General features: G+C 43.7%; 1 protein-coding gene across 4 annotated transcripts in view; it reads right to left on the bottom strand.

Annotated features, from left to right (window-relative positions):
• The window catches only part of AFG2A (AFG2 AAA ATPase homolog A), a 195,850-nt gene that overhangs the window by 132,303 nt on the left and 48,899 nt on the right, over positions 1–14,648 (bottom strand). For all 4 annotated transcript variants that reach the window (XM_063136432.1, XM_063136433.1, XM_063136434.1 and 1 more), the window contains one exon: positions 2,774–2,900. In XM_063136432.1, the coding sequence (XP_062992502.1) occupies positions 2,774–2,900 (127 nt within the window). The remainder of the gene's footprint in view (positions 1–2,773; positions 2,901–14,648) is intronic.

Genomic DNA, 14,648 nt, shown 5'->3' with positions numbered 1-14,648 from the left:
GAGAGAGTAAAAGAGATGCAGTTTTGATTCTCTAACAAAAGGAATAGGAGAACTGCAATGAGAACTTCATCAAAATTCTGCATTGTAATTCAGTTGCGAAATGTATTTGTTACAGCTACAGAGTACACTGAAAATTTAAAAATACCCCAAGACAAGCCATTTTTAAAAAAATGTATATGCCATTGGAAATTGCTTCTCATGCTTCCATCTAGTGGCACAGAGTCTGTATTGTATGCACCTCTAATACCCAAGATTTTTAAATATGCCATTTTGTAATGAAGAATGATGCTGCCATATTGATCCCAAGAGATTAAGAGATGCAAATAGGTGCCAGAGTTTAGTGAACCCAGTAGGTACCTTGAGTTACACAGAATATTTCAGCATTCAGAGCAGAAAAGCAGCTTATTGTCAGGTACACATCAGGTACAAGATGGCTGCAAATATTTTCAGACTGTTTTGATAAAGCCTTTTAACCTCAAGAATTGTAATTCAACTATGTGAGAAAACTGTTGGAATAGAATATTGTAAATTATTCCTTGTAGTATACAGCATTGTAAAGATGTATTTTTAAATAGACAGAATCTTTTTAAGGATTCTAAAAAGCAAACCTTATACAAACACAACTCTGGAAATTAAATTTCACCACATAATAAAAAGTGATAACTTTTCTTTGAACGAATTTTACCCTATATACATCAGAGAAGCAGCAACTTTTCCATTTAGTCCAGCTAAGGGGGGAGCAGAATGAGAAGTTTTCCACCTCCTCATTTAGTATGTTAATATCAGGCCAGACACTGAGGAAGACTTCCCCTAAACTGCAGGAACGCTGTGGAAGAATCGTGTTAACACGCTACTACAGTGCAGGGTAGTCGCCCATGCTGATTCTACAATGGCCCTGTTATGCTGTGCAGACTACACAGGAACAAACATGGTGCACATAGCTTATAGAATAAAATAGAACAGAATATTTATTTCTTACCCGCCTCTCCCTCTGGATCAAGGCGGGGAACAACATTAAATCCAACAACATTATGCGGATTGGAAGCATCAAAGTAGTCTAAGATGGATATGCACCAATTGTTCTGCGCGCAAAAACACTTATTACCTTATCTGTTTTGCACACTTTATTTCAGGGTGAATAGAGTTTGCTTTTTGTTTGTTTAAATGAAAGCAGATCTAAACTCCTGTGACACTTATCATTTACTGTATTTTCTCCAGTTTCGGCTTCATGCTACCCTGAAGCTTTGCAGCGCTGATAAAACACAGAGCACCATCAATCTAAGCACAATATACCAGGCTGACATCATACCCCCTCATTAATCTTCATTTGTCCAATCACATCCTGTCATTCTCATGCAAATTGGGCACTTGAGGATGCAACTGCTGCACACTGCTGGGATAAGGAGGAATAGGGCTGTCAGAAACTCCAGGGTGCCATCCCAGACCACGAACTATCACTTCATTCTCAGCCCTCATGCTTTAGTCATCCCAGCTAATGTGTTTGACACTCAGATCTCACCCAGCGGGAGCTAAAACAATCCAATTCTTCAGCTACACACATCTTACTTCCTGTTCTGAAACAATCACGGAGTTCCCTGGGGTTGTAACAGCTTCTTCTGTTCCAGTCTGCCATTACAAATAGAGGCAGGAAGAATTATTCATGATGGCAACCAAGGAAAGGAAATTCTTGCCTTGCAAATTTCTGTTTCTTTCACAGGTAGGAGGGAATTCAACTCAGTGATAGGTAATAAGCATTTCCCCAGAACCCCAGGAAAGCTTGATGTTAAGAAATTTAAAAAAGAAAACAGAAACAGCCGAGAAAACAAGGACTGGGCAAACAGAAATTGCTCGAACAGAAGAAGTCTCTGACTGATGGATTACACTGTCAACTATCAGAGGAAACCAAGGTTCTGTCCCAGAACAGGTCATTGATTGCAGTGCCTTAAATGCCTTCCTGCGTATGAGAAGGGAACTTTCTTTACTCCCTATCGTAGGAGCCAGGCTAGTTTACGGTTTTTAAAAGCAAGCAATGTAAGAAATCATCACAAGCTTGATGTGGTAGCAATTTCAACAGAGGGCATGAAAGCGTAGAAGAAAGTGTATTTGTAAGTAGGAAACATGCTTTGTATGTGAGAGATTCTGGGTTTAATCTCTGACATCTTCAATTAAATGGATTTCCAATGGCAGTTATGGGAAATATCTCTGCCTGAGACTCTGCAGAGTTTTTTCCAGTCAGCATTAACAGTACCATGCTAGATAGTCCAATGGTCTGCCTCACTATAAGACAGTCTCATATTTTTAATCTGGAGGCATATTGAGATGTATAGAACTTGCCAAAACATTACATTCTCCATGGGGCGTGGCACCCCTATGGTGAGCTTCTATCTTCTTTCCCATCTGCACCATTATGTACACATCACTAACATGAATCATGGGAAGAGAAACTTGCACAATCGTCCCTGACATGTGATACAGAACATGAGGAATGCTCCACAAAAAGTCAGAAACTGCTCAGAAGATTTGCCCAAATACAATGAGCCTGACCTTGTGAAAATCTGTAAGATAAACTATTCTAATCACAATAGAGATTTGTTTTATTGAGCTTCTTATAACAACAACAACAACCAAAGTTTGACATACTCTCTCCGTTGTCGATTGTTTTGAAATACAGTACTTTAATAGAAAATTTGGCTTTCTATTGCTTGTGGTCTTAACAAAGAAAGTCAAGTTCCCATAAATCAGTTTTCACAAAATAGCAGCATGGGCTACTTACCTTGTCTATCATATCTGGTCGGTTTGTAGCGGCCAAGATCGTCACATCCTTTAGCTGTTCTATCCCATCCATTTCTGTCAGCAACTGTGCCAAGACGCGGTCTGCCACATTGCCAGAACTCGAAGAGCTAATTGAAATACAAAATAAGAGTTAAAGCAACAGAGCAGATAAGAGTGGAAACCTGTAAAGTTCATTCAGATTATAAACTCCACAAAAGAATGGCCTGGCCCTTTTCTTCCCAATCATGTTATCATGTAAAGCTTGATGTATATCAGTCATGATTATCAATATAAATAAAAGGAAGTGTGTATTTGTATGTCCTCGATGGACTCGAAAACCATACATCTAATTGTTAGGAAACCTTTAGGATTTGTTCTACCTTTACCTGGGATGCTTTTAGGCATAATGAAAATTTCAACCACCATCTTGAACCAAAAAGACAGCAAATAAAAAATGTATGATTTGAAGGATTTCAACCAAACTTTGCATCATGGTTCAGCACTGCAGTGAGTAGATTTTAACCACACACCGCATTCATGTTTTCCATGTTTTTAAGACTTTTTTAAAAGCCTCAAATATTGGGTGGGGGTTAAAATATGGGGCGGGGGGAACCAAGCAAAGTTTGAAGCCAAGGAAGAATAGTAGACAGAGTTATAGGCCTGACCCCTTCCCTCTGTGTGGGACAGCTCCATCTAAGGGGGATGGAGTGGATATTGTGTCTCCAACAGTGCTACATGCTCTGAAACAACACAACCCTGTCTTAACATAGCAAGTGGTCATCTTGATTTCTCATCGAACCTTTTAAGGCTCAGTGAAAATATACAGGGTCTCCTCCTGGGAAGCTTGTTTGTTTTCTTGCCAAAGAGTGAGTGAAACAATGAAAGCCCAGCAGAATGAGACCCTGTAGCCAAGCTCCTTGATTCCCCAACAGGGGGAAAACAGATGCTTCTATGAAGCCCAAAAGAGGGCATGAAGACATAATTACTCCTTTGCTATTTGTCTCCCAACAATTCAGAGGTATATCACCTCTGAAATGGAAGACTCTAATTCACCTATCACTATTGACCACTGATAGGCTTGTCCTTTACATATGTGAATTGTCCAGACAGGTTTTGCCATCGGATGGTATAAAAATGTAACAAATTATTGTGTCTAATAGCATTTCAAAGCTATTTAAGCCTATGACCATCACCAGATGGTGTAGCAGGAAATCCCATAAATTAATTACATGTTATGAGAAGAAGCACCTTCTGTTATCTGTCATGAATTCAATACCAATACTTTCCGCCCCAACTCTAGTATTATAGTAGAAAAAGCATCTCTCTCCACATCATATTATGATTTTATAAACCTCTAATGTCCTTCCAAATAGTATTTTTTCTAAACTAACCCTCTCCACCCTCATAGGGTGTGTGCTCCAACCTGTAGGGCTTGTTTTATTTGCTTTGCCCTTTTCTGTGTTTTCTTAAGCTCTACAACAGCCTTCACCAACCTGGTGGAATGATCAATATATTGCCAGGTAGAAGAAAGATGTTCTACAACATGGGTGGAGACCTTGTTCCTTGGTTGAAACGTGTCAGGGTCTGCATTCCAGCAGTGGGTGTGGCAATAGCCAAAAGGGGCAGAACCACAGCCAAACTGGATAGTGTATGCAAAATAGGCAGGGTTCAAAACAGGTGACTCTCAAACTACAGGTTGCCCACTGTACAGAATACTGTTTTTGAGGTGGGATGAAAACTGCCCTGGGGTGGATTGATGTAAATCAATGATTTAAATCAGCAAGGAAAATACAGATTTAAATATTTTCCACCATGAGTGCTAGCTTGTTCAAACTTTGTAGCTTCTACCAGTCACAGACCACATGGGGGGGGAATCTATAGGGCTATGCACACTTCACTGAAAATTAGTTACAGGTGTTTGTTTTTAAATGTCATTTAATAAGACAAGTGGTTCATACTTCAAAAGTACACTTGAAGGGGGGTCCCCTCCCGCTAGATGCAACATTTCATAAGGAAAATTCTCAGAAAGATCTGTAGGATATATATTAAGCAAAAGTTTACTGACATATATTTTGGGACTATAAATACTACCAGCAACACTGGCTTCCACTGGACTTGGAATCAACATCCCTGATTATTATGGTGCTTTGCCCCTTCCACCACCTATCCTTACCTCCTGTCTATGCACAAGAAATTCTAGGGTGAGTAGTTCTTGAGAACGTATCATATTCTATAGAAAAGCATAAATCTGTCGCACAAGGTCCTAGTTTAACTACACTCTCACTGTTTTAGAGAAGGGTCTGGGCCAGCAACTCACTGGTCAGAATATTACTTGCTCTGATCTAACACCTTTTCTGATTGACTCCTGCAAATCTCACAAGATCTGGACAACAGGTACATAGAGACAAGGAAATAAGTTTCCATAAATATCCTTAGTCATGAACTAATAATCATGAACTGTGTAAAATAATCAGTGATGAAAGCAGTGTATAGGAAACTAAATCAGATAGTCTGCCACCAATGCAAGTCAGCCAATGCAATACACTGTAAGTGAAATGAAGACCTTTGAAAGCTTCGTTTCTTCCATTATAATGAAGTAAGACACTGGCTTATTCTTGCCACACATCCCGGTCACGAGATGCCTAATAAGCCCCATTACCCTTGCTGGGCATGGTTTCTTGTGACGTCCGAATCCAGCGAAGGTGGCTGGCTGGAGTGGTTTACCAACCACCCTAAAACCCATGGTTTGTAAACCACCCCAGTCACCCACCCTCGCCAGGTTCAGATGTCACCTGCGCCCGGTGAGGGTAAATGCAGGTTGCTTACCTGTAACTGTAGTTCTTCGAGTGGTCATCTATGCATTCACACATATGGGCTCTGCGCCTGCGCTGAGACCTAGATCGGAACCTCCAATAGCTAAGCGACACGCTTTTGGGCGGGAACCCCTCCCCCACGCCACTGCGCATGTACCGTGGGTTCCCGCCCTTATCTCAGTTCATAGGAGTCTGACATCGTGCTCCCATAAACATGAATATAATTAATCAGTTTCAGATGTATCATAACACATGAATACAGTGCTCTAATAAAGAATAACATATGCCACCAAGCGGGGTTGGTGGGTGGGTTGTGTGAATGCATAGATGACCACTCGAAGAACTACAGTTACAGGTAAGCAACCTGCATTTCTTCATCGTGGTCTCTATGCATCACACATATGGGCGAGTAGCAAGCTGACATACCTTTGGAGGTGGGTTGGTGCATCATGTCCCAGCCTCAGAGCTCTTTAGGTTAGCTGTCATCTCAGGACTTCCGAGAGCACTGCTCTCCCGAAGGTGCAGTCCTGACGGGCTCGAGTGTCCACGTTGTAGTGCCTGACAAACGTGGATGGAGTAGACCACGTTGCAGCCTTGCAGACATCTGTCAGGGAGACTCCCCTGCTGAATGCAACTGATGTTGCTACAGCTCTAGTGGAATGAGCCTTAACTGACTGTTGCAGTTCCAATTTTGACAGAGAGTAGGCAAGATTAATTGTCTCTACAATCCACCTTGATAGTCTCTGGCAAGAGACGGCCAAGCCCTTAGATGGCTCTCCATAACAAACAAATAACTGCTTAGTTTTCCTAAAACTTTCAGTCCTAGCTTTGTAGAAGGCTAGGGCTCTCCTTACATCGAGCGTATGGAGAGAAGTCTCGATTGCCGTCGTTGGGCTCGGGAAGAACGCTGGGAGAATAATGTCCTGGGAAGCATGAAAGTTCGACACCACCTTAGGTAGAAATGAAGGGTCAGTGCGTAAAACGACCTTGTCCCTATGAAACACTGTAAAAGGTGGGTCAATTCTGAGAGCTCTAAGCTCGCTTGCACGTCTCGCAGAGGTGATGGCTATCAGGAAAACTGTCTTAAATGATAAAAGTCTAAGGTCGGCTGTAGCCATGGGCTCGAAGGGTTTAGCAGTCAGTGACTGTAAGACCACAGATAAGCTCCATGAAGGTACGACGTTCTTGATGGTCGGTATCGTATTCTTTAACCCCTTCAAGAATGTTTTCGAGAGGGGGTGTGAGAAGGGCGAATACCCTTCGACACCGTCATGGAACGCTGCTATCGAAGCTAGGTGAACCCTGATCGAGGACAGTCTTAGACCTTGTCGGTAAAGCGACAGCAAATATTCTAGTATTGTAGAAATAGGACATGAAACTGCTGGCTGATTGCTCTTTGAAGCAAAAATTAGGAATCTTTGCCACTTCTTGGCGTAAGATTTCCTCGTTGACGGTTTCCTCGATGCCATCAATATTTGATCAACTGTTAAATTTACGGTACCGAGAGAGGCGTTGGGATTATCCTCCACGCCGTCATCCTCAGTGTGGATAAATCTGGATGCCGAACCTTGCCCTGGTGTCGAGACAAGAGGTTCGGTATCGACGGGAGCCTGATGTAAATTTGTCTCGATAGACGAAGAGCATGCGGAAACCAGGCCTGTCTTGGCCACCACGGTGTTACTAGGATGCAGTCCGAATTGTCCATCCTGATCTTCGCTAGGACCCTTGTTAGGAGAGGGAACGGAGGGAAGATGTATAGGAGATTTCCTTTCCACGTTCTTGTGAATGCGTCTCCTAGTGAATTTTCTCCTTTTCCAGCTCTGCTGCAGAACCTGGAGCAGGCTGCGTTTCCCTCGGTGGCGAAGACGTCGACGGCTGGATACCCCCAGCATCGAAAGAGGTGTTCCCTGGTATCGACGTCGAGCTCCCACTCGTGGTCGGTGTGAAAGGACCTGCTGAGTGAGTCTGCGATGACATTGTCCTTCCCTGCAACATGAACCGCCACAAGGTAAGTATCCCTCTTTATACACCAATTCCATATTCTGGTTGCAGATCGAGTCAACGGGTACGACCTGGTTCCACCCTGTCTGTTGATATAACAGACTACCGTGGTGTTGTCTGTGGCTATCAGGACATTTCTGCCCTCGATGATCCGGGCAAAAGTCTTTATCGCATACTCCACTGCCAAGAGTTCTAGGTGGTTGATATGCTCTTCCTTCAAGAAGGGGGGCCATCGCCCTTGTGCAGTAAGGTTGTTGCAATGGGCTCCCCAGCCTTCCATGGAGGCATCGGTAGCGATCGTTACCGAAGGCGATGGTCGTTGAAACGGAACGCCCTCCAACAAATTCCCCATCGAGCGCCACCATTTCAGCGATGCCCGTACTTGTTTCGGGATGGAGAGAAAAGTTCTGTGAGCGTTGAGGCGAAGGTCGAACGTTCTCAGGAACCATCCTTGTAAAACTCTCATGCGAAGCCTCGCAAACGTGATGACGGCCGTAGTGGCTGCCATCAAGCCCAGTAGCCTTTGAATTGTCCAGGCTGAGTGTCTTGTTCGCTTCTCGATATCGACGATGGAGTCGTGAAGCGTCTTTGCTCTGGCCAGAGGAAGGAAAGCTTTGCCATCCAGGGATGATAAGGTCACCCCTATAAAGTCTATCTTCCTTTGAGGCGTTAGAATGGACTTCTCTTCGTTGACCCAGAGGCCTAACGAGTTCAATAAATTGAGGGTCGTAGATATATTGTCTCGTAGCGTGGATTTGTTCTCCGCTACCAGCAGCCAGTCGTCCAGGTATGGATAGATGAAAATTTGTTTTTGTCTTAGGTGGGCGCAGACGACTGCCATCGTCTTCGTGAAGACCCTGGGCGCCGTCGAAAGTCCGAAAGGAAGAACGGAAAATTGGAATTGTTGAGTTCCAATGGCGAATCGCAGGTAAGGTTGATGTGATTCCCTGATCGCTATATGGAAATAAGCATCCCTCAAATCTACCACCGCGAACCAAAGGCCTGCGTGAAGGAGTTGGAGTACCGAAGAAACCGTTGTCATACGGAACTTCTTGGGGCTGATATAGTTGTTTAGATTTCTTAGGTCCATGATAGGTCGAAGACCGCCATCCTTCTTCGGGACCGTGAAGTAGCGGGAGAAGAATCCCTGGTTGATTTGATGTGGTGGCACCGGGGAGATAGCTCCCTTCGATAGTAGGGTTTGGACTTCTAGGAGAAGAGGTGCGGAAGGTGCTGTTACTTTCGGTCCCGAAGGAGGAGGAAGGACATCGAATTCGATGGCGTAGCCCTGCTTGATGATAGTGAGCACCCAGGAGTCGGTTGTTATTAACTCCCACTGATGGAAATGGGGTGCTAGGCGGTTCAAAAATGGTGGTAGATTTGGGGCACGGGAGTCAAACCCGCTGTTTTTTGCTAAAGTCAGGTTGACGTTTATCCCCTTGGAATCGACTTTGGAAAGGTCTCTTCTTCTGCAATTGCTGTTGTTGTTGCCTAGGATGGGGTTGATAATATGGCCTGTTTTGGTATTGTTGGGCAGGTGGTTTTGTCCAACGACGCGGTTTGTATTGTTGGGATGGTGCATTGAAACCCATCCTTCTAGCTGTCGTACGGGCCTTATAGATGGTATCTAGTGCCTCGTCCGTCTTGGAGTTGAAAAGTCCTTCCCCGTCAAAGGGTAGGCTTTCAATTCTGGTTTTAGTCTCCGTTGTTAAATTAGCAGATCTGAGCCAAGCGTGTCTTCTTAAGGCTACGGCGCCCATCATAGCCTTGGAATGGCAATCCGTCTGGTGTCTCGCTGTGGACAGTTGCTGCCTGGCTATGGCAGTAGCTTCAGATTGAAATACCCTGGCTAATTCCCTCTTATCTTCTGGAAGGTGATCACACAGTGACCCTATCTTCTGCCAAAGAAATAGTTGATACCGGGCCATTGTTGCCTCATAAGTGGCTGCTCTGATGCCAAGTGATGAGGAAGAATAGATTTTCCTCCCAGTTACATCGAGCTTCCTGCCCTCTTTGTCGGTAGGTGCCGAGTGGGTTCTTTGTGATCGGCCTTGTGCCGATTCCACAACTATGGAGTTGGGTTTTGGGTGTTGTAATAGAAAACCCGCGTCCTTGTCTTGAATTCTGTACATAGACTCTAATTTCCTAGAATTAGGCTGATTAGATGTAGGAGTCTTCCATGCTAGCTGGGCAGTTTGTATTAACGTTTGAGGCAATGGGATGGCTACCGGTGCATTATCTTCGGTATGGAAGACATCATAGATCTTGTCTTGCACCTGATCTTCTGGTTTTTGAATATCTAAACCTAGGGATTGAGCCATTCTTAGGACGTGTTCAGCAAATCTTCCAGAGTCATCAGACGGCGAAGCTGGGTCAGTTGAGTAGACCGCGTCTTCTGGTGATGGGATTGATGGAGCGATAGAGAGTGCAGATTCCGAATCCGAAGGGTAGTCATTGTCTGGTGAAGAGGGCGCCTCAATTTGCTGTTGAATAGGCTGCAGCGCTTGATCTTGTTGTGGTGCTGGTCGATGCGGAGACGCATCGGCTCGACGTCGAAGGGTTGATGCTGGCGATGAATGGTGAGACAACGGAGGAGCCACCGGCATTCGACAGACCCTTGTTGGAGGCGGCGGATAAGCAAAATATGCTTCCGGAGGGTATTGTAGCCTCCTTCCCTCGGGAAGGTAGTCGTGTGGCCGATAGCCTTCCCAGTCATAGTACCTATTTTCAGGTCTATAGTAAGCAACTTGGGAAGATCGATCCCAATCCGGCCTAGGAGACTGCTGCACTTCCACTGGAGCAGGTCTAGGGGTTCCAAGTCTAGGCACTTCGGCTGCCTCATCTGTTGTTGTGAGGCGTGCCGGGTCTCGTGTTGAGGCCGCTGAGGCCGAATCTCTGATTTCCCCCTCTGAAAGGCTCGGGGGCTCATGTTGTCTTTTCCTAGCGGGTGTCGATACCATAGACGGTATCGATGGCTGGTTCGGTACCGAAGAAGTTGCCGTCGCTGTCGGTAGCGAGGTCGGCACGGTACTGCTGGATTTTGATTTTCCAGAATGCCTCGGTGAGGACTTTTCCAGCCTTTTCTTCTTTTTCTTCTTCTTCTCCATTTCGGAGGATCTAGGAGTCCGGGCTTTTATTGAAAGTTTTTTAGCCGCGGAGCTCGCTAGCGACCGTCCTGGCGTGAGGGGTATCTCAGCCCTATAGTGCGCCACGGTCTCATCTCCTACTACGAACGAGGATATTTCAAGTTCAGTATCGGAGGTTTTTGTAGGTGGTTTGTCCATTTTGGCCTTCTTTGGCTCGGTAGCTCGAAGCGCCTTCTCCCACAAGATAGAGCGAAGTCTGTCTGCTCTATTTTTGCACGTCTGCTTTGTGAACGCCATACAGTGGTGGCACGATTGAACTTTGTGGCTCTCTCCTAAGCAGAGTACACACAAAGAATGCCCGTCCGTAGGCGGGAGTTTAGCCCCACAGGACACGCATTTACGAAATGGGGCCTTCACTGCCATTCGCCTCAGCCGAAGCGTTGAAAGTTTGTACTATATCTACTAACTAATTTTTTTTTTTTTTTTTTTAGGAGAAAAAGATAGAAGAAGAAAAGGTAAGTATAATAAAGTATTAAGTAGAAGAGGTTGAAATAGTTCTTTTCTGGAGGTATAGAAACTAGCGTCTAGCACGATGGCGGACGGAAAAAAAACTGAGATAAGGGCGGGAACCCACGGTACATGCGCAGTGGCGTGGGGGAGGGGTTCCCGCCCAAAAGCGTGTCGCTTAGCTATTGGAGGTTCCGATCTAGGTCTCAGCGCAGGCGCAGAGCCCATATGTGTGATGCATAGAGACCACGATGAAGAATCATGCTAACTAGGCAGCTCACAACCAGCCGCCTAATTCCCCTTCACTGCTTTGCTTTGAATTTTGTGTATCTTCATTGATCCCCCTTCACTGTTGCATAGGTTTACCGCCCCGCCCCCCCCCATTGCTCTGCCTTAAAATGTACATATGTTTACTGATGCCCCTCGCTGCTCTAGAACCTATATATATCTAACAGTTAACAACAGAGACCAGTGGAGCAAAGCAACAAGCACAAAAGGGAAGGGGAGTCAGCTGCAGGAAGAGGAGCTTTGGGGCCAGTTGTAATTACTTCGGGTGCAGGTGAGGCATCCTTTAAAAAAAAACCAGTGCTAGCTAGCAAAGGAAGCACCAAAGTGAAGAATTTATTTACTGTTTTACTCTGTACAGCACCATGTACATTGATGGTGCTATATAAATAAATAAATAATAATAATAATAATAATAATAGAATTAAATTTAAAAGGACAGTAAAAAGAGGGGGTTATCATCTGCTGCACTAAAGACTGGACAGGCTCTTTAAGGTCTCAGACTTTTTATTTTATTTTATTTGGTTTTTTTATCTGATGTGGTGAAGATTCATTCTGGAACTTCTGGAGGGGAGGATGAAATTGGCAAGGACATTGACAAGATAAGGCATTCTTATGTTTTGCTTGATAGTGGACAGGCAATCTTGTGCAATTGCACGGGGGGGGGGGGGAGGGGCTTTTTCTTTTCTTTTTTAAAGCCGGCAACTTCAGTGAACTAATTATAAAAAGGGAATGAGGAAACAAGAGGTTCTGCCACAAATGGGCCTGGGATACATGCTAGGAGCGGGCAGGAGGATTAAGGGGGAAACAACCCACAGCAAGCTATAGTGTACCTGATTATCTGTCAGGAGCAAAATGGTAAAAAATAAAAAACAAAAAACCCATCGTGGCTTATCTTCAGGGTGGCTTAGCGTGATGTGAAAACTCACCCACTGTGTCTTTTTTAGCACAAATCAGAGAATGAAACCCTAGGGCACAACCCTATCCAAAGGCGTTCTTACGGTGCAATTTTGTTTACTCAAACATAGATCCCATTGAGCTCAGTGGGGCTCCTCCCTGGTAAGATTGCCCATGCTTAACTCTCCTATAAAACGGGAAATTAAGTCATCAACTTGAGCTAGATTGCTCCCTTACTTTTTCAGTTTGATTTCTCTACATGGATAAATCACCAGAAAAAGCACCCTGAAAGAATGCAGTTCCACCACCCCCGCCCATCCCAAAAGCTCTCTTGAACAACTGTTGTTAAGTGGAGCTGAAAATCTGGAACAGGTGGATAGTGGGAACAGAGAAGAGAGCGCAAATACTTAGTCACAGAATTTAGTATCCAGATACTCACACATGTCAAGCTCTCAATTGGAAACAAACTGACTTACAACTAGATAGAGTCTTACAGAGATTTAAATTTAAAAACAAAAACAAATAGAAAACAGTCAACTTCCTATTGTTCATGGGTCAGGACCCAAAATGCAGTGTTTCCAGTATTGTTATTATATTCCATGAATGTCATGTGTGTAGCGTATTAATTGCTTTAACATAAGCTATTATGCTGTCTTCCTTTGCTGGGCAAGACCACTGCCTCTACTGGTATCAATATAAATTTAAGTCCTCCATATTGCCTCAAGCTGTCGTGCTTGCCTTTATGCATAGAACTCAGCTGTCAGATTACACACCATATTTAGCACGACTCCTACAAGTAAACAAGCCCTTTTGGCTTAACAGGATATCCTATAAAAATGCAGACAGACAGACATTTATAGCAGGAGATTTCTCCACCAGCTGCTCCAGACCTGCGTCAGCAGCATGTGTGCTCAGAAGTTTGAGCTCTGCATAAACTGTTAATCTGAAGGGTGACATACAAGCATGCATTTTTCCATTTTCCCATGATTTCCCAGGAAGATTTTCAAATTAAAGCAGGCAATGCTAATTAAGGCTGCCTGGGTTTTTTGACGCAAGCATAATTCAGAGACACAAATTATGTTTAACCTTCCAGTCCAATTTACAAAACCAGCATCCAGCCAAGCAGCAGGGGTTTTTTCCCCTTTACCTGACCTGAGAACACTGATGTCATCATCGCAACATCACAGAAATAGTAATCAGGCGCGCACACTGATGCAAAATAGTTTCTTGTCCAACAAACTGACACTATGCCAAACATAATAACAGTGTTCATGTGTGTCTGTCCACCTGTCCAAGGACAGGAATCTGAAGCTTTGGAAGTTAATAGTTAAAATAGAAATAAAGATTCTTTAAAAAGAATTTGAAGACTATTACTGCAGTACTCTTGGGATTGCAAATCTTATGACAGGGGGAAGATATAGGCTTCCTCTACCGCCTTGAATGTGAAATAGCAATTGACTTTCTACCCATCTTATACATACAAATTGTTGATTTCTCAGCAAAGTTGTAAAAGTGTCAAGCTGTAAGAAACCCTACAGTTTCTTAGAAAGAACCTAATTTTCCATACTGCCCACTTCCTACAGATTCACAATAATAAGCCAGGATAATAAACTAAGCCAAAAATGTTTAGATAATTACATTGCCACCCTTACCTAATGGAAGCAGTGATTGCTATTTGGAAAATGCAATAAGCAGAATACTTCCTGGAATTGTTTACAAGCAACAAAACAGGCACATCATCATACTCTTTCATTCTAGATTAAACAACATGGAATAATAGTCTCCCTTGCTTCCGTAATCAGTCACTAACAAAATCTAACCTCTTATAAGCATGTGTTGGGGAGGGGAGATTCCATCCTTTTAAAGCACTTCAAGTTATTGCTGTGTACTTGATAGGTTTGCTGTCCCCTGCAGTTGTTTTCATTTTATGGCTGTTTAATTCGTTCTGGATTTTAGATTACATTTTATTACATTTTTGTGTTTTATAGTTTTAACCTTTATTTTGTGAACCACCCAAAGAACTCTGGCTATAGAGTGGCATAGAAATGCAGCTGATGACAGCAATTTATTTAGGGTTCTCGCAATGGAGAGGTGTAAACAATGGACAACCCCAACAATCTCTAATGGGACTAGTGCTTTTTAACCTGTTCATAAGTATCCTGGAGTTAAGATGAGCAGTGTGGTAGAAAAGATTGCTGATGACACCAAATTATTTAGGATAGTTTTTACAAAAAGAAATTATGAAGAGCTCCAAAAAGATCTCTCCAAATTGGGGGAATGGGCATTA

This window comes from Elgaria multicarinata, chromosome 10 (assembly GCF_023053635.1).
Source record: "Elgaria multicarinata webbii isolate HBS135686 ecotype San Diego chromosome 10, rElgMul1.1.pri, whole genome shotgun sequence".
NCBI classification, from domain to species: Eukaryota; Metazoa; Chordata; class Lepidosauria; order Squamata; family Anguidae; genus Elgaria; species Elgaria multicarinata.
Note: the sequence above shows the minus strand (reverse complement) of the source record. Positions and strands in the feature narration are given on the sequence as shown.